The sequence below is a fragment of the Lissotriton vulgaris genome, chromosome 2_1 (genome assembly GCF_964263255.1).
Source record: "Lissotriton vulgaris chromosome 2_1, aLisVul1.2, whole genome shotgun sequence".
Classification (NCBI taxonomy): Eukaryota; Metazoa; Chordata; class Amphibia; order Caudata; family Salamandridae; genus Lissotriton; species Lissotriton vulgaris.
Genome location: NC_141687.1, coordinates 1,644,076,000 through 1,644,103,321, shown reverse-complemented (window position 1 = coordinate 1,644,103,321; position 27,322 = coordinate 1,644,076,000). Strand labels below are relative to the sequence as shown.

At 45.2% G+C, this 27,322-nt stretch overlaps 1 protein-coding gene, 1 long non-coding RNA gene and 8 other non-coding genes across 12 annotated transcripts in view; 9 read left to right on the top strand and 1 right to left on the bottom strand.

Moving 5' to 3' along the window:
* The window catches only part of LOC147732999 (synapse-associated protein 1-like), a 108,035-nt gene extending 88,213 nt beyond the window's left edge, over positions 1–19,822 (bottom strand). Inside the window, exon 1 of the mRNA XM_086957541.1 lies at positions 19,588–19,822. Coding sequence (XP_086813667.1) covers positions 19,588–19,750 — 163 coding nt within the window. The 5' untranslated portion in view covers positions 19,751–19,822. The remainder of the gene's footprint in view (positions 1–19,587) is intronic.
* A 560-nt stretch (positions 19,823–20,382) lies between these two features.
* Positions 20,383–27,228, top strand: LOC147732990 (uncharacterized). 3 transcript variants are annotated; one of them, XR_015308503.1, is made up of 10 exons: positions 20,383–20,490; positions 21,667–21,730; positions 23,393–23,447; positions 24,177–24,233; positions 24,607–24,647; positions 24,835–24,880; positions 25,944–25,978; positions 26,155–26,214; positions 26,402–26,467; positions 26,949–27,228. It is a non-coding gene; the product is annotated as an uncharacterized LOC147732990 (long non-coding RNA). The 3 variants fall into 3 exon arrangements; XR_015308504.1 differs by lacking the exon at positions 23,393–23,447 and having other exon boundaries at positions 20,453–20,490; XR_015308502.1 differs by lacking the exons at positions 21,667–21,730; positions 23,393–23,447 and having other exon boundaries at positions 20,442–20,490.
* Positions 21,343–21,485, top strand: LOC147732998 (small nucleolar RNA SNORA16B/SNORA16A family). The gene has a single exon (XR_015308832.1). It is a non-coding gene; the product is annotated as a small nucleolar RNA SNORA16B/SNORA16A family (small nucleolar RNA).
* On the top strand, positions 23,187–23,321 carry LOC147732997 (small nucleolar RNA SNORA16B/SNORA16A family). The gene has a single exon (XR_015308833.1). It is a non-coding gene; the product is annotated as a small nucleolar RNA SNORA16B/SNORA16A family (small nucleolar RNA).
* Positions 23,842–23,969, top strand: LOC147732996 (small nucleolar RNA SNORA44). The gene has a single exon (XR_015308917.1). It is a non-coding gene; the product is annotated as a small nucleolar RNA SNORA44 (small nucleolar RNA).
* LOC147732995 (small nucleolar RNA SNORD65) lies at positions 24,694–24,763 on the top strand. Its single transcript, XR_015308937.1, has one exon. It is a non-coding gene; the product is annotated as a small nucleolar RNA SNORD65 (small nucleolar RNA).
* Positions 25,786–25,857, top strand: LOC147732994 (small nucleolar RNA SNORD65). Its single transcript, XR_015308938.1, has one exon. It is a non-coding gene; the product is annotated as a small nucleolar RNA SNORD65 (small nucleolar RNA).
* Positions 26,023–26,083, top strand: LOC147732993 (small nucleolar RNA SNORD49). Its single transcript, XR_015308896.1, has one exon. It is a non-coding gene; the product is annotated as a small nucleolar RNA SNORD49 (small nucleolar RNA).
* On the top strand, positions 26,260–26,331 carry LOC147732992 (small nucleolar RNA SNORD49). The gene has a single exon (XR_015308895.1). It is a non-coding gene; the product is annotated as a small nucleolar RNA SNORD49 (small nucleolar RNA).
* On the top strand, positions 26,808–26,882 carry LOC147732991 (small nucleolar RNA SNORD99). The gene has a single exon (XR_015308957.1). It is a non-coding gene; the product is annotated as a small nucleolar RNA SNORD99 (small nucleolar RNA).
* Positions 27,229–27,322: the final 94 nt, after the last annotated feature.

Here is a 27,322-nt window from a genome sequence, read left to right as displayed (position 1 = left end):
GAGAACCAAGATATACAGCCACCGTTTCAATCAATGCGTATATGAGGGTTTTAATGTGAAACCGTGATAACGCAGTTACAAGCTGTCCATTCCCCCCCCTTTTTTGATGTGGTGGTGTGCCAGAGTGATGTGGTGGTGTACCAGAGTGATGTGGTGGTGTGCCAGAGTGATGTGGTGGTGTGCCAGAGTGATGTGGTGGTGTCCCTAAGTGATGTGGTGGTGGTGTGAGGGGTGCAGCAGTGTGTGGCGTGCAGCAGTGTGTGGCGTGCAGCAGTGTGTGGCGTGCAGCAGTGTGTGGCGTGCAGCAGTGTGTGGCGTGCAGCAGTGTGTGGCGCGCAGCAGTGTGAGGCGCGCAGCAGTGTGAGGCGCGCAGCAGTGTGAGGCGCGCAGCAGTGTGAGGCGCGCAGCAGTGTGAGGCGCGCAGCAGTGTGAGGCGCGCAGCAGTGTGAGGCGCGCAGCAGTGTGAGGCGCGCAGCAGTGTGTGGCGTGAAGAATAATGCGGGCTAACAAATGCGGGGAAGCTAGACTAAAACACAACCCAAAACATCGTCTCACGCCGAAAGCAAATCTGTTATTAGAGGGGGGGGGGGGTGGGGGGGGAGGGGGGCTGTAGAGTAAATAAAGGTGACTTCGTACATTATGGAAATGCTTGCATGTTGATTCAAGCCCAGGCCATGGTTGAAGAAGCAGCACAGACGTGCTACGTTTATAGGAGTGGTTCTGCCTTTTGTTGCAGACACTGTGCAGTGGCCACAGTTAATGTGTAGTGCAGAGTGGCAGCACGTCGTGGAGCATCAGAGCAGAGTCAGCTCTCGCAAATAGAAATTCCTCTGTTGTCTCTGTGTTTCTTTCGGTTGTAATGCAAGGAAAACCAAGTTTAAGATGGAAGGACTAGTGCATTGTCGCATGTACCTATGTGGGCACTAATCAGGAAATATGATAACAAAAGTAAGTGGTCTGGTGTGAAAGATGAAGCGGGCGGCCGTGAAGAGGCGCTGCGCTGATTAAGGGAAAGGAAACACGAACACTTGCATGCAGAGCTTATAATGGGAGAAGTTTGTATGCCACAAGTAATCATGGTGATCCATCGGGGTGAACAAACAACAACAAGCTCTCTGCATTGCTGTGGCGGGAGGGGGCGGGGGCGGGGGGGGGGGCGGGTTGAGCGGAGCGGAAGCGCATTCCTTTGAAGTCTGATGCGGGGCGGGGGAGCGACAGCCTTTGAAGTGTGATTGGGCGGGGGAGTGGCAGCCTTTGAAGTAAGATGCGAGGCACAGACAAATGGTGGCGCGACGTGGCTGGTTTGTTCACGCGCCTAGCTCACATGAACTGTGCGTGATCCGCATGTTTGGTAGAGTTTTCGAAGTGCTTACTATAATTCTTGCCTATCTATCCCTGCGGGATAGAATAGTCGAGACCTAAAAAGAGTGCCTACACCCAAAGGGAAAAATCCTACAGAGAAAGGAGACCAGTAATAGGACAATACTGCAGGGGAAGGAACTAGACACGAGATGGCGGGACATACAAGTAAAAGAAACCACATAGAAGCAAGCTTTTCAGAACAACACACAGAGAGAAAGATGACAGTGGGAGATGTACCACTCTCCTGACTTTATGAAGTACAACTTGCTCCCGGAAGGATCAAGTAAGTAAGCTTTCAGGTGAAAAATGGAAACTGGACATAGCTAACTTGAATGACTCCAACAAGTCTGTATGGAGAACAGTCATTTTACTGGCAAAAAAGAATTACACCCACCAATATAAGGTACGGCTCCCCTCACATGCAGCAACATGGACATGACAGAGGTCCTTGCTGATACTGCAGCAACACAATATCTTGCTGAGATCTTCAATGCATTTGTGCGGCACCAATACTTCCCTAAGACCTTTAAAGAAACCCAACCAGAAACCTTTGACAGATGCTGCAAACTACAGCCCAAAAACATCTGCCATTGGCGTTATAAAAGCTATTAAAAAAAGTCCTTTTTGTCAGTCTTGGGGACTTTGCATCTAGTGAAGCCCTTCTCTCACAAGAACAGTTTGGGTGACGGAAAGAACACTCAACGAATCAATAACTACTTACAGTAGTAAGACATTAATCCATGGATTCAACATTACCAATTCAACCAGAAACGTCTTTCAGGGTGTAGCAAAAGCCTCTGACTGAGTATGGCACACAGGGCTAATGTAAAAACTCATTAACCTTTTGTATGCTAAGGACATGGTGGAGCCATCCATCACAGCAGCGCTTTGGTGCTGAGGACAGCTCTAGAGCGTCTTTCCATTAGGTGCACGAAATCCATCTATGGTGAACACCAGAGGGATTTCTTTTTTTGTTTTGAGGTTGGGTTGCTAGGAAAGAGCTTCCCTAGCAGCCCAATGCCTTTTTTGTTTTCTTTATAGCGACAATTAAAGTGCTGTCATTACATTGAAAGTGAAATGGGGCGGAGATATGCCACCGAGCAACAATTTAGAGAGGGTAGATATCGTTAGAAAGGGAGTAATCTCGCCTTTCCAATTGTATCTTTCCCCAGTGGATCCCTGCTTGTCTTTTTGATTGAGCTCTGCATGTTCCTAAAAACTGAGAGGGTGCTGAATTTAACACAGCAAACCTTTTGTCAATGCCATTTCTAGGAAGGAAAAAAAATACTTTTTTGTGGAGCACATTTTTCCTACTTGGCAGAAGAACATCTTTCATGTAACAGTAAGGGGGGATGCTAAAAAGTATGCCATATCCTTGCTGCAGTTCCTCTGGGATCATTTATTACCCGCATTACCTCGTAGTCTCGTCACTGCCGATGCGAGGAGATGGGGTGAAGGATCGAGACGCTAGACTGGTCCTGGAAAGACGCGAGCTTCGCCTCAGCGTTGTTGAGGAGACCGGCACAAGGAATTTAAAGCATTGCCCAGAGCACTGCCCCCGGAGCTACTGGTGCTGACGCGCGGGGCTGCAAACCCTGCAAAGCTCGGCGCCGCTTTGAAAATTGCCTGCAGCGCAAGAGCAGTGGCCTGGGAATAGGAATCCAGGGGTGAAGACGCCCGTGGGCGCCCGATCACTACCTGACCTCAAGATGGCGGTCGGATTGGCCTGAAACTATCTGCCCTCTTAACCACGACCAGAAATGATTTCAGACTGTCAGTGCGAGTGGTCCCCCTGCAAGGTAGAGGTTAGCCTGAGGGCAAATTCCTGTTTAACTCGAATTGTAGGGGCTTGGGGGACTTAGATGACAGCGCAGACTTCTAAAAAATACCTGTCTGACTTTAACATTGCGCCCAAGACGAGACAAGCCTGAACCGGACTTGGCGCCCACCGTTTTATAGAGGTGCTTATTCTTTATTCTTTCTCTCTTTTATGAAGAGGACAGCCTTGAGGCAAAACGTCCATGATTGAGGTTTTGGAGCCCGGGGGTCTGAGAAGTGCAGCGGGGGCGCCCAGACATGATCTGCCTGACTTAAATATTGCGCCGGCCGCTTACAATGCGTAGACGCGGTTTAGGCGCGCTGGACTTGCTGGAGCCTCACTGCGAGTTTATAAGCCAGGCGGGAGAACTGACTTCGTGGTACAGTTGCACCTGCCCTTGAACGCCCTCCTCTTTCCACAAGATGGAGCCCAGCATGACCTTGAGATCAGCCTGGAGATCCAGCATGATGCTTCCCTCACCACCATCCGGCCTTCTACCCCTATGGACATCTCCAACTCGGGGATCCCTCCAGACCCAAGACCGCCACCCTTGAGTACAACACCACCTGGCTGAACGATAGCAAAAATGTCCTGCTCTGTAAATATGTAATATACACTTGTCCAAGCCTAATTGCTGTAAAATGTAATCCGGAGTGATATAGATATATATAGTAGACCTTTGTACTTACTACCATTCCTATGTGATTTTAGAGGTTTTCTGTTTGTATCTCTACCTTGTGTGACTATACAACTTGTACATTTGCAATTTTTTTCTGTTTGTATCTGTTATGTAACTCATGTAATCCAAAGTCTTTATGTAACGCAATTGGTTCTTTTGTAAAGAGCTCTGACACCTTTGGGTAATGTTTGCACATTAAATAAATACATTTTTGGACCAGTTTAGTTTAGTTTATTTTATTATGATAAAGGAACTCTTTATGAGGTCCACATAAAAACAAGGATATACATACAAAACAAGAAGCACATAGGATATCATTTAACAACAATGAAAGAGAACATCTTAATACAGGTCCAAGAAACATTTAAAAAAATTGTACAGTTTAAAACAAAACATTTCATTAGGTGGGTTAATCATGGCCGCCTTAAATGAAGAAGCTGATAAAATGTTGAGTTGTAGGCAAATTGGTCTTAACCATCTACGCCTGAAAGGCATCAGGGCAGGGCAAACAAAAATAACATGATCTAAGTCCTGGTCATACAATTGACAAAGATCACAGAGTGCCGAATGGCCATACCATCTGGCACAAAGAACTTTCAACGGAAGCAAATTTTGTCTTATTAAGTACACTAAGCGTCTAACGCCATGAGAGATGTTCCAGTACATATAAGGTTGAGCTTTCCGCAAAATACAAGACTCAATAACTGGAGTACAACCTTTTTTCAACATTCGGGAATCTCTATCCTGACTAAACCCCAGTTCCCATGTGGCAGACTTCAAGATGGTTTTTAATTGATAAGAGGTTAAAGAAAATAAAATTTCTTCATCCAATTTCAATTGTGCCACGGCAAATCTGAAATTTTTTACAATCAAGGAAAAGTCATTAAAGGTTCCCAGTAATTCATTTTTTATAAGATGTCTTAAGGTATTAGACTCACTTTTAGATAAACCTAATACCCAACGTATAATACTGGCCAAACCTTGAACCCAGCTACTGCGTATACCAAGTTCCTGTCTCAGGGAAGCAGTCGAATTTGCTGTACCAACAGACATTAAACTACGCAAAATTTTCCCTTCCGCTGAGTTTAAAAAACTCCACTTTTTTAGACCAATTAACTCTATTCCGTATAACAGGGAGGCAGGAACTTTCGCTCTAAAAACATCTAAAAGAATAGAAAAATGCCTTTTACCTGTGGCTTTATACAAGGAAACTAGGCTCTTTCCCTGTGAAATAGCCTTTCGAGAGTTATTGTCTATATGTGCTTTGTCACTTACGTTATTTGTGACAATTTTGCCAAGGAAGGTGTAGGATTTCACAATTTCCAATTTTTGACCCCCCACAGCCCAAGGATAATTAGGAAATTTGGGTTTCTTTCTACCAGAGAAGCACATCACTTTACTTTTTGCCGTGTTTATCAATAGGTAATGGTTTTCAGCGTATTCAGAAAGCGCTTGCAACCGATTGTTCAAGCCCTTCGGGGTGAGATCCAAAATCAAGATGTCATCTGCATACATAAGGCATGCAATTGGAACTCCACCCAAAGACGGGGCAATACCGGAGCAGGCTGAGAGGGCAACGGGTAAATCAACTGTATACAGGGAAAATAGCAAGGGAGCCAGAAGGCAACCCTGCTTCAACCCATTAGAAGTAGAAATTATTTTAGATAAACCACGTTCACCTCCCAGTAGAACTCTACACCAGGTATCTGAGTATAGGGCGCGGATTAACTTAATAAGAAAGGGGGGCATACCTAAATCAAATAACTTTCTCCACAGCAATATTCTATCCACTTTGTCAAATGCGGTGGAGAAGTCAATAAAAGCGCCATATACCTGCCCACCACGGACTTTCACATATTTTTCCGTGATAACTTGCAGTGCCGTCAAGTTATCAAGGGTTCCGTGATTTTGTCTGAAACCTGTTTGTTCAATGGGGAGGATTTTAGATTCTGTTACCCATTGATTCATTAAAATAAGAATACATTTTGCGAAGACCTTACCTATGGCATCAAGTAAAGCGATTTGACGATAATTTTGTGGAAGATCTCTTGCCCCTTTTTAGGTTTCGCTGGGGGACGGAGCCGTTAGGCTCCGCCTCCAGAGAAATCTATTGAGTACAGTAAGCACTCTGGAACACGCCCCCCCGTCCCATTGGCTAGCTCCATAAATGGAGCCTAGCCATTGGACGAGGGGCCTGTCCGTCAATGCCGGACCAGACACGGGGGCGTTCCCGAGATTCTTTGGCTTTTGCCGACGTCACGCGACGCCGGGAACGCCCCCGAGTCTCCTCCGGCCGGGCCGTGCTTGCTGCTGTCCTGGGCATCGTGAGTGTTTTTCCCCGGCACGTTCTCCCGCCGTTCGTGTTCTGACCCGCCCCCCTCACGCCCCCTGTGTCCTCTCCCGCCCCCTCCCGCCGTCCGCAACTGCTTTAATGTTATTTTGTCATCATGGCGCCAGCTTCGGTGCCCACCCGACATTTGCCCGATAAAATCAGCCCCCGCCTGCCTGCCTAAGGAGAAGGGCCGCTGCGCTGCCCGCAGCGACCCGCTTCGGTGCCCACCCAGGCATTTGCCCGATAAAATCAGCCCCCGCCTGCCTGCCTAAGGAGAAGGGCCGCTGCGCTGCCCGCAGCGACCCGGAAGTGGTTGGCCGGAAGTGCCCGCCCCCGCAGCCCGGGGGGAAGAAAGAAGAAGCCTGGCAGCCGGTTTGCAGGGCTCCCGTGATGCGAGGGAGCCCTGCTGCATCTAGGAGAGCCCAGGAGGAGAGGAACCCCGCCCGCGGCCCCGTTCTCCCGCCGTTCGTGTTCTCTCCCGCCCCCCTCACGCCCCCTGTGTCCTCTCCCGCCCCCTCCCGCCGTCCGCCACTGCAGCAGATCCCCGCCTCCCTCTCCCCTCCCACAGCAGATCCCCGCCTCCCGAGCCGCAGCAGGTCCCGATGCCGTTGTAACACGGCCTCCGCTCTCCCCCTCCCCTCCCACAGCAGATCCCCGCCTCCCGAGCCGCAGCTGATCCCGATGTTTCGGAAAATGTGTGCAAGCGGAAGAAGTCCAGGTGAGTGCCCGTTCCTGCTTCCCGCTGTCTGTGTGCCGTTCCCGCCCCCCCCCCTCTTCCCGCTGTCCGTGTGTGGTTCCCGCCCCCCCCCTCCCGTTGTCCGTGTGCGGTTCCCGCCCCCCCCTCTTCCCGCTGTCCGTGTGTGGTTCCCGCCCCCCCCCTCCCGTTGTCCGTGTGCGGTTCCCGCCCCCCCCCCTCCCGCTGCCGCAGCTCCCGGAGCCCCGAAATTCCTCACCTCCCACTCGGATGGGACTGTCAGGCAGGCTCCGCCAGGCGTCTCCGCTCCTCCGCCTCTCTCTGTCTGTGGGCCCCAACTGGGTCTACGGCGGGGCCTACCCTGCGACTCCTCTTCGTCCCGGTGTAGGGCTCGGGTAAGATCCTGGATCAGAGTTAGGCACCCTCCCGTAGCCCGCTGTCGCAGGCCGTTTCCAGCATCCGTGGGCCACTCTACCGATCTGCAGAGCGTGTGTTTGTTCAAGGGTGTCAAACGCAGCCCTTCGGTCCCCGGTGATCTTTGTATTCGCGCGCAGGTACGCTATCTCGTTCGTCTCCTCCTGTTCAGTCATTTCCTCCCGCCCCAACCATTTGTCATGTTCACCTCAACTGCGCGGTGTAAGACATCTTCGTTATATCAGTTACTGTGTTTGCCATATCTGATCAGCGTGATTGATCATTGCTCCAGCCACAGGTTGGTAATAAGCTGGTTTGAGAGACTCCCACATTTCCCATAGGGCAAAACGGGCATGACAGCATTATAAACTGGCCATTTATCAAGCTGTTCCCGCCGGTCATGGTCTGAGCATTGCTAGGCAGGCCGGCCTCCCAGCTCGCTGGAGCAGCCCCGAGCACGCCTGGGCGGCCGGGCAGATTGCTGCGCCATGGATTCATAACGATTGGACATCCGAGCTGAAGTAAGAGCACATAATCGAAGTAAAACCGAGCAAGACAAACATATTTTGATAGTGGAGTTATTTGTTTGTGCTGAGATCAGCTGAATATCTGTTCTTTGATTGCCTGCTGGGAACATTTCACTCCAGTGTTGTATTAGGTTGAAGCGAGTTACAGCTTAATTTGTGCCGGGGTTGCCGGTGGTAGGCACTAGGACTCGTTTCTTTGAGCACTGTGACTTATTTTTCTTCACACTTGGACCTAGAGCAACAGATGCAATCAGAAGAGGGGATGATAAGGAGAAAGATGGGAAAACAGTGGCAAATGAGAACATATGAAAGAGAAAATAGAAAAAAGAGGCAAGAAGTGGAGGGGGTGGTAGAAAGAGTCATGAGGTGGAATCAAGACTAGCCACCATTAGCGCTCTTCCACCCGAGCAATTCTGTAGCACCAGCTACAGAATCTTAAGAAAAACTTTGGGCGCCTGCACTTACTTATTTATTTATTTTTGTAAATCAAGCAATGAACGAGCTCATGCACGACCCACTGTAAACCGTGCAGGTGTATTTTATTCTTTCACATTCAAAGGGGATTTCTTGTTTACCAAGCTTTATGAAGCTATAAGTGGGGAAACCTAGTTGATCTCTGGTACAGTCATCACATTGACGAAGAGTAAATTTAATATAATCTGAGAAGAATTTTGAGCAGGATCGGCAGTTTCTGTATATGCTTCCTGATGCTTCCATCTCTGCTCACCACTCATTACAGAACACTGAGTGGCACGTCCCATACCCGTGTTCAACCCCTTTCTCTTCCAATTTAGTATCCGTTCTCCCCTTCTATTTTCTTGATTTTACCTCTTGTCTTGTAGACTTGCAAGTATGGGTGTTTGTCCAATGTTGATAAGCGCAGGGTATTATCACAGCATCCACTGTGGGCATAGAAATATTGCAAGACAAGGGTCTGCTGCTCTCAGGCTCTTCGGTGACGCTGGGAACGACCGGCTGGACTTTAAGCTGGCGGCTGCTGTGCTATCCCCGGGAGGATGTGGGGGCTCCGGGAGTAACGAGGAAGAAGTGTCTGAGGTGAGGAACCCCTTGATATGGCTGGGCCAGAGGCGGTCTCTCTTTCGGGCCTGCCCCCCAACACCGGGCACTGCCCCCTGCATTAGTTACCACCCACCCCTCACTCCAAGGGCAGTCATGGAAAGGGAAGTGACTGCTGGGCGGGGCTTGCGTGCGTCATGCTAGGTGAGGGCAGTTCCTGCTGGAAGGCTTGCTCTGCTCCCACGGTGCTTTACCCGGGACTTGCACCGCACTTAGGGCTTCTGGCAGTGCGGGAGCAGCGGCGGACATGACACAGGCCGGGTCCGAGCTGCTGCCCGACGGCTTCGAAGATGAGATAGATTCCATAATCCCGCGGTCTCCTGTGCCCGCCCAAGGGTCTGCTGCTCTCAGGCTCTTCGGTGACGCTGGGAACGACCGGCTGGACTTTAAGCTGGCGGCTGCTGTGCTATCCCCGGGAGGATGTGGGGGCTCCGGGAGTAACGAGGAAGAAGTGTCTGAGGTGAGCAACCCCTTGATATGCCTGGGCCAGAGGCGGTCTCTCTTTCGGGCCTGCCCCCCCGACACCGGGCACTGCCCCCTGCATTAGTTACCACCCACCCCTCACTCCAAGGGCAGCCATGACCTGTTTACAGCATTGAGCACACAGTCCTAATCCCTTCAATAACATGGAGTACATCATCTCCTTAGGCCACTGCCACCATACACTGTGTTGTGACCCTCACATCTGTCACACCAGTTACAGTTGTGACCCTTCCCAAAATCACCGCTCACTCCCCACTGGCACCCACTTCCACCAGGACCTCCTCAGGATTCAGCAGTCATCCACCTGGGCATGATTGCAGTGACTACAGCCAGGCACGATTTGCAACTCTACACCTCTTACTCAATATTGCGTAAAGCCACACACCCCTAATTTAACTCTGGGCACAGCTCTCCTGATCACAGTTGCACAGCATGTAGCCACAATACTCCGACATAACATTGCTCTTTTCTGCACGCACGTTAATTACTCATGTCATACCAGATACAACTACAGGTACAACTGTGGCCGTTGATCTCGCATACAACAGAGCACTGACCTCTGACACCGTGTGTGGTTCTTTCTCACCTTAAAACTGGCACTCGATTGTCACCACACAGCAGTAAAAGCATCTGTGCAGAGCTACTCCCCAGTCTCTCTACCCTTACTTGGTATAGTTCTAATCACTCCGTCTACTTCACCTGGCACAGCTCGTTGACATAGGGTATGGAACTTGTTCCTGCTAAATCAGGCACAACTGTGACCCTTTATTCAGTCCTCCAAACCATTCAGGTATTGGTTTCTGCCACAGGAATGAGCTTTACCCACTGGATTTGCCCAGGACAGCAACCCTCTTTTAATTGTTAATCATTGGTGCCTTGTTGGTTTGTGGTTGATGGAGACTTAAGTTAAATATCCAGTGTTGTTTCCATGGAATGACTTGTGAACAATACAAACCGTCTTAAATTGTAAGTTTTCTTTAATTGGTGTGTTGTGAAGGCATGTGTAGTGTTATGTGATTGCTGCATTGTGGGCTGTGAGAGCTGTGTGGGCTGTGAGAGCTGTGTGGGCTGTGAGAGCTGTGTGGGCTGTGAGAGCTGTGTGGGCTGTGAGAGCTGTGAGAGCTGTGTGGGCTGTGAGAGATGTGTGGGCTGTGAGAGCTGTGTGGGCTGTGAGAGCTGTGTGGGCTGTGAGAGCTGTGAGAGCTGTGTGGGCTGTGAGAGCTGTGTGGGCTGTGAGAGCTGTGAGAGCTGTGTGGGCTGTGAGAGCTGTGTGGGCTGTGAGAGCTGTGTGGGCTGTGAGAGCTGTGTGGGCTGTGAGAGCTGTGTGGGCTGTGAGAGCTGTGTGGGCTGTGAGAGCTGTTTGGGCTGTGAGGGCTGTGTGGGACGTGTGGGCTGTGAGAGCTGAGCAAGCTGTGTGGGCTGAGAGAGCTGTTGGCAATGTAAATAACAATGCCATTTATTTATAAGTAAACAAAAAAAAAAGAAATGTCATGAGCAATGCCAATAGCTCTAACTTTTCCAAAGGCGAAACCATTGCATTGTAAATGCTTGTTTATATAAAGGAACAATGATACTTCCTTTCCAGGAGGGGGGGACTGTTCCACTGGAAAAGCAAAATTTAAACACTGGAAAGAGAATTTTGCTCCAGAGTTCACTCTGATGTTTTAATACCGAAATTGGGACTTTATCTGGACCCATCGCACCAGAGGAACGCATATTCTTAATAGCAAATTCAATTTCCTTTTCCGTTGGACAATCAAATACACATGAGACGTTATTAAATTCCACTTTGTATACTTGTGACTTATTGTTACTGTACAAATTTTCAATGTATTGAACCCACACCTGTTCCTCAATGGCAATAGGAGTGGGACTGGCTCTGGTACCACAACCCTTGCCGATTAAAGACCAGAAAGTCTTGGCTTGGCCGTTGTAAGAAGCTTCCCTCAGTTGTACCCAAAGAACATCTTCCTTGGTGCGTTTTAAACGGGCCTTAAGCCTAACTCTCCTTCTTTTTAAAATTGACAACTTATGTTTGGCTTCTTGGGTAAAACATAAAAATTGCCCCCTTATAACTTTATTTATTTCTATATTTATAGCCCGTAGGGGATGAGGGACTGCAAAAGATTGTTTCACACATGATTTCTTTTTCGCTATGGAAGTTACAGATTCTAAGAAATTAGCAAATCCCAACAGCTCACTCCCTACCCAGAGTGGTGAATTCTCAACAGTTAGATACAAAAGGGGCACCAAACTTTCGAAGGAACGAGAATTCCAAAAACATTTCCCTGAGTTGAAATCAAAATTCACCAAATCTGTATCCAAACTCCAGGAATCCACTTTCGGGAGACTGACGGAAACTGACAGCATCAACGCATTATGGTCACTAAGGTTAGACTCAATGACTTTAATATCTTTCAATTGAGAGAAAAAAGCATAATCTACCATAACAAAGTCAATAATAGATTTTCCCTTATTTGATTTATGCGTAAAAGCTGCCGGGGTGTCGGATGGAAGCCTCCCATTTACTATTAAACAGTCAACTTTATGTAAACCTTCTAGAACAAGTTTGCCTCTTTTGTTAGTTTTAATTTTGGCAGGTAACTGGGCCGATGGTATATTCAGGGACTCTTCCCTTTGAATATTTCTGAACAAATCCAACCCACAATTGGATATATTACAATTCAAATCCCCAAACATTAGTACACGAGGAGACGGGGAAGTGTCCAACGTTTTAGTTAAAAAAGTGAACAAAGTTTTTAGACCATCATTAAAGCAACAATTTGGGGGAATGTAGATATTTATCACAACCAACGATCTATCAGGGCAATCCTCAAATACATCTTTTAAGGTTATTGCTTGGAACAGTTTCCCTGGATCGAGGTAATGTGAATAATTCCATTGTAATCTATTTGATAACAAGCATGCTATTCCTCCCTTTGCATGGCCTCTTCTGGAGGGAATTGCGCTGTTTTCCAAAACAAAGTAATCTTTTTCTAAAGCTAATCTACCTTCCACCCATGTTTCTTGTAAACAGATTATATCTGCCTTTTGGGAAAGCAAGAAGCATAATTTCTCCTTATAATCTTTAAAACCTGCAGTGTTCCATGAGATGAGCTTCAGCTCTCTGTTAAAAATTTGAATGCGGTTTGGGGCAGAGAGCAGATTTACTCGCTAGAACTCCAGGTAACCAACTCCATTTAGACTGATCATCCTTCACCGTTTGTTTAAGAGGAGGATTTTTATATGAAACTTGCCTTTCATTCCTAGACACACATATTTTTAAGTCCTCCGATCTAAAACTAGACCCAACCGACAACAACACACCCGTATTGGAGGGAGATGATAAATTGGAAAGAATACTTTGAGATCGTTTTTCCCCAAAATATGGCATAACATCTATCCCTCTGACTTGTAATTCCTCAGCCCACTGTAGAATAAGGTTTGACACAACTTTAGATTGGAATTTCACCCTTGTGGATCTTGTAGATCTCCCTACCAAGGAGTTAAGAAGGAATACTACGTCCAAATCAGACGTTTGAATTAATTTTAAACTTTCAATCTCTTTGAAACAGATAAGTAGGGCAGATCTATTTAGAATTAAATCGGGTTCAAATAAGGGAGAAAAATCAAGAAACAAAGTATCTACATTTATTTTTTCTTTAGGGGGAATGACTACGATTGAGGAAGGATCCTGGAAGGGTCTTGCTGCAGGATTGAGAGAGGAGAGGGAAGGATTAACAGAAGGAGAAGTAACCTTGGGAACAACTTGGAAAGACCCTGCTGTAGGATTGCAATATGAAAGGAAGGGGTTGACGGAGGGTAAGGTGACCTTGGGGAGGAAAGGGTTAGTGAAGCTTATGGGACCTAAACCTATAGACGGGAGTTCCCCTTTGGGGGAAACAATCATATCTTCCTCTTGAGGGGTAGAAGACTGCTCAGCCTGAGGGAGATCTTCTAGTATTGGTTCGGCACTCTTATCAAATAGAAGTTTTCTCTGTCTTTTTTTAGAGAATCTTCGAATGGGTTTTCTCTTCTTTATTCTGATCTTTTTATGTTTGGGGGGAATCGATTTTTCAATCATTCCAGGATTTGCTTTAGGGATCTCATCCTCTTTATTTGACGGCAAGGAAAATATAGGGAAGAGAGAGGGAGTTTCAATTTTATGGATGAGTGGGGACGTTGATGCTACCTCTATCTTATCACTAATGGAGGCTATGCAATTAGCACCAGCCGAAACCGCTTTGGAAAACGTAGGGTCAGCTGGGAGCGCTACTGGGTTCGTTGCTTTTTGGCCTTCCGACAAAAGAGGAGATTGAGTTGAATCCAACACTGCTTGAGCAGTAGGAGAACTCATTTTTGGAGGCACCAACAGAGTAGCCGATGTTAGAGGGCGATCTGACACTAGATCATTCTTACTTAGCAAGAGAACTTGTAAAATTTGAGTTACCGTGTCAAAAATACACTCAGAACCTCCAACAAATTTTTCAAGTAAACTCAGAATCGAAGATAATATAGATTCCAAAGAGGACAGTGAATTGGATATTAACCTCCCATTAATATTTGGAGAACCCTCAGCTAAATTGTTCAAAATGGGGCCAGAGCAAGAGGTAAAGTTTAATTGAGCGAGGAAAAAATCTAATTTATTAGAGGGTGTACTACTTAGAGGGCCGGTACTTGAAATGGTTATTACTTCATCTAAATTAGGCATACCCCTAGAATTCCCCTGGAGGGATCTCACCCGATCCCTATGAGCTGTTAAATCAATGTCAGGTAATGTAAAATCACTTCCTAGTACAGGCGATTTAACTGACAAAACTGACAAAGGGTTAGTGTTCACTATAACTTTAGGAACTTCCATAAGAGATGCTTGGGGGGGCCAATACTGTCGGATTTTAAAACCTTACAACCCGAAGACTCAAGGAGAGAATTCTGTTTCAATTGCGATTTGTTTGAAGACAAAGGCGAACCCCTTACTACTTCGGGGCTAGCCGGAATAGGCAAGGATTGACTAGGAACCAAACTCAGGCTAGAGGAAACATTGATAACCATATTAGCAGGCTCCGAACTATTAGAATCTGGAATTTCGCTCGGGGACTGCAGATCAGTTGGCTTATCTTTCCCTTTGTCCCATAAATTGAAAAGCTGACATTGGCCTTTCAATTGCATGGAGGAAGAAATTTTATTACGTAAAGGGTTAGATTTCGTTTTAGACCCAGATCTCCCTACTAGAACGCGTCCAGAACGCAGTTTTTTAGCCGTCATGAGACTGGATTACGGAGAAAAGAAATAGATAAAACAAATATAATATAAAATTCAGAACCCTAAAATACAATACAAGCCTGAAATGACGATGTCAAACTAGTTAATACCGGAGATCAAAGGGAGGGGGACCCAGCCCAGCCTCCTTCAGCCTCTGACGGCCTCAGACGGTCCCGCCCTTGTCCCGGGCTTCTCCCGGCGCGCTCCCGCGTTGCGGTGCCTAGAGGGAGGTTTATAGCTGCGCTGAGGCGGGGGAGGAGCCAGCAGGGAGAGCGGGTCAGCTGAAGATAATGCCGAGGGTCAGGCGCTCCTGGGACTTGAAGTCCTGCGCCTGCCCTCGCTCGCAGCCCTGCACTCACCGCCGCCCCAGAAGCTGAACCTCTGCAGTTCGAGTCAGTCTTTCCTCAATTTAACACAGCGCACTTCAACACCGCAGTCCAGTAGATCCGGAGGCGATGCGGGACCCGCGAAGCGGGTTCCGCGAGGAGTGAAGTTCAGAAGGCGAAAGGAGGAGGAAGAGCTACTCCGTCAAGCTCGCAGTCCAGCAATCCTTCAGCTTTAATGAAAACGAAACACAGGTGAGCAATCCAGCGAGGGTAACTGACTTGCCGGTTTTAGCTGCGCTGAGGCGGGGGAGGAGCCAGCAGGGAGAGCGGGTCAGCTGAAAATAATGCCGAGGGTCAGGCGCTCCTGGGACTTGAAGTCCTGCGCCTGCCCTCGCTCGCAGCCCTGCACTCACCGCCGCCCCAGAAGCTGAACCTCTGCAGTTCGAGTCAGTCTTTCCTCAATTTAACACAGCGCACTTCAACACCGCAGTCTAGTAGATCCGGAGGCGATGCGGGACCCGCGAAGCGGGTTCCGCGAGGAGTGAAGTTCAGAAGGCGAAAGGAGGAGGAAGAGCTACTCCGTCAAGCTCGCAGTCCAGCAAACCTTCAGCTTTAATGAAAACGAAACACAGGTGAGCAATCCAGCGAGGGTAACTGACTTGCCGGTTTTAGCTGCGCTGAGGCGGGGGAGGAGCCAGCAGGGAGAGCGGGTCAGCTGAAGATAATGCCGAGGGTCAGGCGCTCCTGGGACTTGAAGTCCTGCGCCTGCCCTCGCTCGCAGCCCTGCACTCACCGCCGCCCCAGAAGCTGAACCTCTGCAGTTCGAGTCAGTCTTTCCTCAATTTAACACAGCGCACTTCAACACCGCAGTCCAGTAGATCCGGAGGCGATGCGGGACCCGCGAAGCGGGTTCCGCGAGGAGTGAAGTTCAGAAGGCGAAAGGAGGAGGAAGAGCTACTCCGTCAAGCTCGCAGTCCAGCAATCCTTCAGCTTTAATGAAAACGAAACACAGGTGAGCAATCCCATTTTTTGGACCATTTCGATTTAATCTTTTTACCAATGTTATTACCAAAGACTTGAGGCCGACAATGAAAAGAAGTATCTAAGAATTGTAAATCATCCCTCGGTAGGCTATCTGGCTGGTAGGGTGACTGGCAGATAAACCTCAACACAAGCAAAATTACCAAACATTGTTCCCTAGAAAGATGATTAAAAAGCATCCACAGATTCTCCTCAATAAAGAAGTAAAAAAAAGTGTAAAAACAGTAGTTCCTACCTCAAGGTGGCACTCCACTCTAAATTCAACTGAAGAAAAACACACAGAGAAACTATCAAGAAAGAATCAACCAAACTGATAGTGATGTAGCTACTCCTTCTATGCAAAGCACAGTGCGTGTAATCAATGAAATTATCCAAACTACAATGTCATATGCTTCCCCGATGTGAATTGATTGCCAGGAAAAGTATCAGCAACTTCTGCAAAAACATAGCCCCTCAGATAGAAGAAGGTGCTCTTTGTTTCACAAGAACAGCAGACCTCCAAAGAGATAAAGGTATTGAGATGCTGGACGACCACCTCTGCAAACTTAAGATATTCTACAAAGCACTTCATCAAAAAGAAAACTCGCTGATAAACTTGCTGATCAAGAAACTTGCTGACATTGCTGCAAACCGTTTTGACCGTTACCCGCGACGCATAACAGTTCTGCAAATCAACTCATCCATGACAATGTGTTATAGATCAAAAAGAAAACAAAACCCATTTGGACAATTTTCTGTTCATCTTAATGGGATTACCCTCTTTAAGACCTCACATGACTTGCAATTTTAAGTCAAGTGACTGCCAGGTATACATTTGCCACTCAAAAGACACCTTCTATCAGGCCCTATATACAACCCTCCATTTTTTAATAAAATACATTACCAACTCTTAAGATATGCACGATGGCATACAACCTTAAATCCATGCGTACAATGCCAGTGTGAGATGAACTACCTCTAAGTGAACATCCCATATTCCCAGGCCTTGAAAAATCATTAAAATTATATTAGACCTGCAGGTTAAGTCACCTTAATAATCTACTTGACCTAATTGTACTGTACTTGACCATAAACTGCTATCAAATTGTGTGATCATAAGCAAATATTTTATTTTACAGAGTCGCCTTTTTTTCATAATCACATACGAGTGCACCTTCAAATATGTGACTTCAGCATTTCTATTGCACAAAATAAACCAATTTTGTTTGATCACATAGACTAAATATTTGCTCCATGTGTAATAAGAATCTAGCCCGCATATAGGGTACACATGATCCCGGACTTGCCTCTCACTTTACTATTAACATTGCCATCAGGGCAGGAGTTTCTCAGTTCATGTTTAAACACTCACTTTTACTAAATATGTTACTAAAGCAGGATGTGGTAGTGCACTGTCATTTGCAGACAGTATATTTTCAAGAAATGGCCAAAAACCTTACCAGTACCTTGCAGCTTTACTGATGAAACTCTATAGTGTATGAAAGTTAATCCGTGAAAACTGGGTTTCAGAAAACATATTTATCATTAGCACATCACCAAGTGAAGTGGTCTGATTTGTTTTGCATCCTAATAAAATATTATTTTCTTCACATAGAAGTACAAAACATGGGCTTTCACAACTACTGAAATATATTTGAAATGTTTGTACAGTTGACTTATTAGCTATTTAAATGTATGTTAGAAAACACGATCTACAGCCTTTAATTTCACACTTTGTACAGCAGGTCAGACAGTTTATTTTAAAAAATCCTGGAACTCTGAAGTTAGAGAAGGAAAAGTAATTGTAAACTAACTTCTGCCCTCTGTCTCTGAACACAGAGCAAATGTGACTAGATAAAAACAAGATTTAAAGGCATCTTTATTGCTCCTTCACTTTCTGACTAAACAGAACTCCTGTTCTTTGTCAACTAGACAGAACAGGTCCTAAATATACCTCGACCAGATAAAATCAAACTCGTCATAGCAAGTACATTTCTCGAGGTCTGATTCTACATTACTCAACAATGTTCAGTGCCTCAAAGTCTTCAACAAATTTCCGGAAATAAAACACTAACACCTTATAAATGTCCTTGATACATTGAATTTGTCTTACAACTATTTAACACGGGCTAGCGCCCAGATATCCACTGGTGGATAATCTATTGTCAAAAGAAGCTTTGGGGTTTCACGACGATTTTTGGGACAGACTTTGGCTTTTAAGCCTCTCCCATCATCCAAATATACCCCTGCAAACTACATCAGGTGCGCTCAGACTTTATCTTGTTTAACATGGGGTAATTTTTGAAACCCACAAGTTATTCATTTGTAAATAGAGAATACCTTTCAACATGCACAATAACACTTGCCTTCAGAGCTGATGCCATTTCCATACTATGAATCCAGATGTGTAAACTCAGTAACTCTATGCTTCATGTGACTGTGATGTTATCAGCAGTGGCGTCTAAGAGGTCATCAGGGATGTCACCTATGATGTCATTTAACATATCATGAGTAATGTGGTATGTTCATGGGGGTGCGCGAGTTATCGTTAGTGCAGCAAAATATAACTAGTGAATTTTAGGGTTTGTATGTTTTTAAATGCGTTACGTTTTATCTTATTACAACACCTAACTATAATGTCACTTTACCATACTTTACTCTTATATAATTATAATGTCATTTGTATTTTTAGCACATATATATATACACACACACATACTTATGCCACTTGAAAAATAATCTGGAGTTGGGTCGGGGTAAGAGGTAGTAAGGGGGTTTTAGGATTTATAGATGAGTAAAGGGGTTTTAAAGTTCAGGGATGGGCTAAGAGTTTTTAGGGTTGATGGATAGTTAGGGGTTAGAGGTAGTAGGGGTTTTGGGGATGGCTAAGGTGTAGAAAGGGATTTTTAGGGTTCGGGATGTGTAGGAGTAAGGAGCAGTAACTATGCTTTTTGAGGTTTAGCGATTTGGAGATTATATATATATATATATATATATATATATATATATATATATATATATATATATATATATATACACACAGATATTCCTGCTGCTTTAATATCTGTGTGTGTGTGTGTGTATATATATATATACACACACACACACATACATATACACACATGCATATACACACACACACACACATATTTACACATACAAAAGCCGTTTTGCATTTTAAAGTACAAAAATGTATTGCAAAAATGAATGTCTTGTATTACTTGTGTAATAAAGTACCACTGTGCTAAACGCATGAGGGATAACTAATGATTTTTCAAAGAAGCATCCCTCCAAGTTACCTCAAGTCATACCAATTGGGTTGGAGTGCTACAACTTGGAAAAGTGCCTGCATCTTGCTCAGTATCAATGGTCTTGTTAACTTTAAGGCCCGACTCACATCTGGGAATCATATAGGTACAGGCTTTTTGTAGGCAAAAATATTTTGTTTTGCCTCTAGAAAGTTGCCTCCTCCTACTTAGCGTAAATAATAGACCAAATAATCCGCATATCTATATTATTGTCTCCAAACCTGGATTTAGCTTCAGCTCCCTCCATTCAAAACACAGTTATATTGATATGGAAGGGCACTTACTTCCCAAGCCCCTGGCCTGACCCTGGGGAGGCTCCTCCTCCTCTCTAGCCTCTTCATCATCATCCTCTTCGTCCTCCTCCTCTTCGTCCTCCTCTTGGGCTCTGCTGTAGGCAGGTCTTCCATCTCCCCCCAGCCAACTGCCCAGGGACAGGGACCTGAACATGGCTATAGGGTCCGTGCACCACCGCAGGTAAACACACGTCAAAGCCCAGTGGGCATGCGCGGCGGCGGCAAAGCATCCTGGGGGTTGTTGTCCTAGCAGCGTGGAATAAGTATAGATAGAGAAGAGAAACTCGGACTGTAGAGAACAGTCTCAATCCTTGAAATATTTAGTGGCCGGTTTAGAAGCTTGAATTACAACAGTTACAGTGGCTAAAGAAGAGCACGGGCAAATCTTGCCCTGGCAATGACATTTATGTATACACATTTTAATATAAACAAAGCAAAATATTGTTATTAAATATAATGTAGATGTTAAATAAATACTCATCAATCTGCCGCTTTATTTGACTTTACCGTGTTTGACCATGTCTATTAAAAAATGTAGTTTTAAAAATGCTTGCTTTAATTAAACTGGTTGGTTTACATTTGAGTACACGAGATGTTACGCCATTTAAACATGTCTGGCGCCTCTACGTTTTTAGTGCGGTCATACTATTCCACTACCACTAATGGACACCGAACTACGCAACTTATTTTGCGTATTTGACACCGAACAGTTAAAAGAAAGACTTCTAGGCCAAGGAGAAACATCTTTTTCATTGGCAGCATCCGCAGCTCAACGGACCAATGGGTGAATGTTGAGGCGGGTTTTTGGGAGGTTCGCCTTTATAAGACCTTGGCAGCCTCTCTAATTTCTTTCCGTCTGCAATCTTGGAGCTGAAGAGTCCTTTGGTTGCGAAGGTAACGCGCTTTTCGTTTTGCTTGATAGATAGTGCGTTCGATTGTGTGATTAGAAAAACATTTTAATTGTGTTTAAAGTACGGAACGTGTACTGAAGTTATCGTTGCTCTCAATGTGAAGGCGCTGCAGGTTTTACAATTAGTATGTTGCATTTCTAAATATTTACATTAGTCTATTATCATAAGTGATTTAATTTGCAGCTATGTTTTCGAGTTACATTTGTTGTCACGTGGTGCTTGTTGGTGGAGTGGGTTGCGTTTGGTTCGAGGGCCACGTGGCTTGGCGATAATGGCGTCTTGTGGAATGTGCTGGTCGGATGATTCGTATCTTTTATGTGCTCTCGCCTGAGGACTTTGTACTGAGTCTGCGCTGTTCCAGGGCGTGCTTGATTAAAGATGTTAAATACTGATGTTTTTAAGGGTCCGATTTACTAATAAGTCTGCAATTTACCAATCTACCAGTGTCAAGTGGGCTAAGTAATTGCTAATAAACGATATATGTGAAAATTATTGTTTGTTGGCAACTACCATTTTGCTCTTTAAAGAAAAAACGAGCTGCTGCGTATTTTATTACCGAGTGCGTTTCTGACGCTGCAGGCTAGTTACGCTCTTTTAGCCTATTCGACTTCACAAGCTAAATTCAGTTTGTGATTTCCTGATTCCACGCAGCCGAGTTAGAACTAACATGTTTAGTCGCGTTTTTAATCTTAACACACCTTTAAACCTACATGCAATGGAACATACCGTATTGGTTGGTCCGAATAGGGAGTTGCAAGCCAGACCATGGCCTCCTGAACTTATTTTTAATGTGTCCTGCTTAATCATTTTATTCAAGTTAGCCTGTGTTATTAATCCAGGCCCTGATCGAAGCCATGCTAGCACTAAATTGAGTGGCTGGTGTGGTCAAACAGGTGCCAAAAGCAAATGTTTCTTTTGACGGTCGCTAGTTTCCATTTGTTGTATAGTGGACTGGCAACATTGCAGGGAAACACAAAACTTTCTAATAGCTGTTTGTTAACTGAAGATGCATCAGGGTTGGGCACATTACCCATGTTGCATGCCGAATATGTTCTAGCACTGGCCTCTTACCAATCGGTTTGCTTATTACGCCAGTCTAGTATTAATATGAATGACTGCACCAGGTGCTTCATTGACAGTACTTGACTTTTATTTGTAGGCTTTGCATTTCGAAGGGGGCCAATGCAGCGTGGCCTGGAAATGAACTGGACCCAAAGTAATAGGTAAGTCCTTTATCAGGGCGACTCTGTTGTCGGATTTTCAGGCTTTAAACTGCCCCATGATTACCTAATTACATTGGTATTAGGACAATCACTTGTGCGTACATTAAACTGTAATTTGGAACATGTAAACGCAAAGTATGGTGGAATGGCACCATCTAAATGAGGACCTTAAACAATGGTACCATCCCACGTTTACTTTAAATCTTGTTGATGCCAACTGGTTTTGTAAAATATTGGTTTTGAATTTCACATGTATGATTGAGTAACCTGATCACTTTTCTGTTTAAATGAGAGCCTTCAGCTCAGCCCACACTAATTGATGTGGGTCTAATCTGGTATTTTAGGAGGCCTCCTATGTACACTAGGTGTCCGTGTATTCCTAATGCGGTACTTTAAATGCGGCCCAGTAGGCATTCTTGTGCTTTGCATGCTGCAGCTGACCCTTCCAAGTGAAATTGAAAAAACACCGACTGGCTGCTTCCAATTTATGCACTAGTGCCGATTCTAAGCATGGGCCCCACGCTGCAACTCTGGGCAATAGCTTGCTTAGTCTCCACAAAGGCCCCCTGATACACAAGGGATGCCTGGTTTCACCATGGGATGCCCAGGAGTGGACACCCCACAAGGAAAAGCCAGGAGGGGTTCCCTTGTGGTAGGAGTACAAGCGCCGGGATGCCTCCGGGTCACTGTTCGCGCTATACAAATACGCCACATTTACATTTGTGCCGCCACTCCGAATAGCGCTTTGACTAACGTGGTGGTCTGCCCGTTCAGTTCCTGGCTCGCCCATGTGCGGAGTCAAACAATGCATTCCATCCTTAATGGCACTCGCCTATGCCTGCGTACAGGGCCATGAAATCTTATTGAGTAATGCACCTCTAAGCTCCGTTAGTGGCTTACAGCTAGATTCATCATAGTCCCGTTTTGCGAGTCCTTAATAGCGATTATTAAGGAATCGCTATGAAGGACTTGCAAAACGGTATTCATGTCGGAATCGCTAAATTGCGATTCCTACACATTCCGAATTTGCTAATCGCAAATAAGGATGCAATTCCAAGGGTGCCAGGGGTGTCCAAAGGACACCCTGTAGCACTCCTGAAAGGTTATCTACATTGGTGTTGCGCGCACATGTCCAAAGGACGTGTGTGTGTAACATGCAACATAGCGAACTTTAAAAAAATGCCTTTTTCTATTAACCACGAGGTTTGACCTCGCTGTAAATAGCGGCCCAAAATTGCAATATCACAACTTAAAAATGGTTCATGAGTTGCATTTAAGGAATCTCAAATAGAGATTCCTTAAATGCAATTCCTCGCAAATGTGCTAATTCTTTATTAGCGAATTTTGCATTTGGGATGATGAATCCCAAATGCTAAAATTGCACTCGCAAAGGGCCAGATTCTCAGAATCTAACCCTTTGCGAGCGCAATTAAGCTTGATATCTGGCCGTTAATTTTGCGGCTTTCATCCAAGCCATGTAGACTTGATGTGGTTTATGTGGATAGAATTAAGCCTAGAGAATCGCCTTTTCTTGACGGTCGCTGCTCAGTGTAATGGTTACTGAGGAGCAACATTTCAGGGAAGTACAAAGCTTGTGGTGTGGGGTAGATCATGTTTAAGTTGGCTAGGGCTAGTTTTGATTTACTTTTTTATTTCTTCTAGGAAGATGTCTGAAAACATTACCAAAAAGAGCTGGAGGCCTATCCAGATACATTGGGTAAGGCTCGAGTTGTGTATTGCATAGGAAATTTATTTTCGGCATAACTTTTTTTTTTCTCGTTGAGTGCGGACCTATTGCCGTGGACTGGTTTTATGAGGCGGCAGCGTTTTAACATAATTATTGACTTATCTGCCGTTTAAATCTGCAAGAATAAAGCGCCATGTGTTGCCACGCTGTGGGGACCATTTGTAAAGGAGGCCTTTGTTTGTCGCTACATTTGGGAGTTTAACGGGTACTGAGGTGCGAAATGTGCTGCCTACTCTGTCTTGGTCGTATAATTTACCCTGCCGCCGCAAAATGGCTCCTCTTGTCCATTCCACTGGCAATGCCCATTGCTTTAAATTGGATTTTGGTACCTGCTGTATTGTGAAGTAAGTAGCACCGTGCGGATCTGCATGATAACCGAGGAATTTAGTTTTGCGGTAGCTGAAGGACCTCCAACGTCATGCAAGAGTAAAGTGGGTGGTCTTTGGCAGCTCAGATCTGTATTTGGAGCAGTCACTCAACTGTCCTACAACTGCAGTGAATTAACAAATATCGAGAGGCATGCCTTAAACCTTCCTATTGCCGCCTGTTTCCCTCGTCTGGAACCTATGTATCTCTTTTACAATCCATACTAGTCAGTTGTGTGGTTAATAAATTGCTCTGGCGTGCGTAGAAAGTGATGGTTGACAGACTTTCCATCCGATTTTGATTACAAATTCCGTTATCCATTTTCTCCCATAGGTATTGGACACCACGTGGTGAGAGATCCCCGCAATGCCTCCTGGCTGACAAATGAAGGTGAGTTGGTGCCTTGGTACTAACGAAATGTCTGCGCGTTAAAAAGCCAGCATACCCCACTTTCGGTTCTGTTCGGAAAGGTTAATAGTTTGTGACGTTGTTGGTGCTGTATACTGCATGTTGTCTTGTCATGGGGTTTGGTGTCTTATGATGACGAGTTCATGCACCACACAGAATATTCTGTTGATTATGAAACTCTGAAGACGCAACAATTACACTGTTTAGTGTGTAGGCGAGATTTATCTAACCTACATTGTCGTGCTTTAGTAGGCTTCCAGTGACCTGTCAATTTAGCTATGATAATCGTGGGGGATTCCAACGTCAATTTGCCCCAGGTTTCGAGTTTTTAAATATTTTTTTATTTTTTCTCCAGGTGAACAAATGTAGGCTGTGAGCTTGGCCCTGCTAGTTCAGGTAAGGCATGCTGTATAGATTACATCTCATTTTAAGATAATGGTGTTAATGATGATACCACTTAACACAGCTGGAATTACCGGCAGATTGTTTGTGGTGAGACTGTTTTTCTGAACACTGTCTAGCACGTTAAATTGTAGTGTTATGTACTGACTGCACATTTTGACGGGACATTTTTTGTTTGCAGTCCCACTGGCGACACAGCGATTCTGAAGGCAGCGTTGCATCACCTGGTAAGTGTTAACGTGCAGTTAGATAGTACTGTTGTAGGCCATTTATTTTAAGCATGAACGTGTAAAGTGGGGGGGAAGCAGCAATAACTTTATCGCTAAATCTTAATCAACAAGGACACGCTAGTATGTGTTTTGCTGACTCAGCTCCAGTTTCCAGCACACCTAACCGCATTGCTAATGAGATGCAAAGTGGCGTGACTCTGAAACCAAACAAAATATCGGGAAGGCAGCTTCACGATATTATCAAGGAAGGGTACCAATATTTGAAGTGTGCCTTAATGCAGGAATTTTAACGTCTGTTAAATTCTTGACTAGGGCATACCTAACTTGGGGGGGAGGGGGGGGGTGTATTGTCTCGCTAAGACCTGGTCCTATCAAGGATATCTCCGTTTTCCATGGAACATTGCTGGAAAACATTGCTATTGCTAGGATAATTATCACCATTGTGCTAAGTGTTAATACAGCACTAGCATGGCGATAATTATCTGATAGCCAGCGTTAAAACGTTTTAACGCTAAGAGCAGCCAGCGATTAAGTATCGCTGGCCCCTTACTTTTTAGTCTCTGACTTAAAATCCCTGCAGTAGTTTTGATTTTGCTGCTTTCAATATGATTATACAGTCATGGTCTCCCCAGAGTAGGCTTTGTAGACCACCGTTTAATAACTTCGGTAGAACATTGTATGTTTAAAGTATATGAAGACATGTATTTTTGCTTGCAATGAAGTGTTTCTTTAGATTGAGTTCTCGCCTTAAAGTCGTTGTTGAATGGAGTCATGGGTTTTGTAGTCCCTAAATGTTAATGTCATCATTTTTTTGTCCAGGAGTCGCACTCAATTTTGCCACCATAATTGAACCAGGTTTACTTGACCTTTAGCCACCCAGTTAGTAACTTTTTGAGATGTTTCCATGATGAAAACCAAACTGAAATAGCTGGAATTACCGGCTGATTGCCAGTGATTAGAAGGTTTTTCTGAGTCCATCGTAAATCTATGCAGCGTAGCTTGTATAGTTCTATAGTTCTAAAATGTCATTCGCTAACCCTAGTTTTTTTTTACTTTGCAGGCTCATTTCCTTTACAGGGTTATTTTAAGCTTCTGGTGAGTTGGCTTTTCTCAGTCTTCTGGTCTCCATTTCCTCTGTGCAGAATGATGACCTGGAAAAGCCGTCAGATGCGACAACTGACGAGTTTTCTGTTTCTGACTTTCCATAGTTTAACTACCATAACTTGTTCTGTTTAGATAAAATCTAATGCCCGGTCCCTGCCTTTCTACAGGAAGTAACGTGGGTGATGAACATGCTATCCCTGGGTCGCAAGAGTCTCGCTTGCAGTGTGGTAAGTAGGCCCTCTTGCTTATACTGTCTTTAATCACTCGTGCATCAACGTGATGAATCCTAAGGATATAGGAAAAGCCGACAGATGCGATAACTGACGATTTTGTAACTTCTGACTTGATGCTGTTAATGGGGAAGGTTTTCTTTGTGGCTGTCTTCGTTCCTTCAAGTTTTGTTTGTAATTGTAGGACCGGTATTGGTGAAGCCTTGATCTGGGAACAGTGGACCACGCCCATCTACTGCTGCACTCCCATGTAAGTAGCAGGAATGAGAAGTTATTGATGCAGACTCTTTATTGTAGACCAGCGGCACCCTGGGTGAACTGCTGGCTTCAACTTGCTCGCCCCTAGCAGCGGCTAGGATCATGTTTGAGTTTCTGGAACTAACTAAATTCACGGGGAGCCTTATATACTGGCATTATCTAGTATGACCTAAAAGGCAGGCTGTTCCAAGAGCTGCATTTTGTAATGTTAGGCCAGCTTATGCTTAAATTTGAAGACCCAGCCTTTTAGCGAAGGGTGGTAAATTGATCCCGTCCCAGAGGCCTGTTGGTGGGGCTCACTATCTTTCTGAGGTGGGGGTACATAATTCGCGTCTGGTCCATGATGATATCATTTCAACTTGCTGACTCACTGGATGAGGCTTGCGGATATGGGACTGAGACCAGCCTGTTTGATATGACTTTGTGCTCGTCGTGTGTTTCTGCCGCTTAATGTGTTTTTTCCTACTTTTCAGGTCTACTGGACATGCCAACACCAACCTGTTTTGGATTGCTAGTGCTGTATACCAATTTGTATTTGGCTTGGTGTGGTCCTGCGTGTCTGCGCCTGGTGTTCTGGGAAAGAAAGTGGACGTTTTGTTTTCCAACTAAAGAATGTTGGCTGATCTAATTTGTATTGGTTAGCCCCATCTTGTCTAATGTGTTCATTTAAAATGTGTAGATAAGTGCTTTACTTCGACCTCATTTATGTACCACACTTGTCTGCACTGAATAAAATGCACCAATTGACCCATTTACCAACTTCTGTAGTGTTCTGTGGGCATGCGGGAAGGCAAAAAGTGACTACAAACGTGACGCAACTGGTCCTCGACTTTACCCCTGTTCTCAC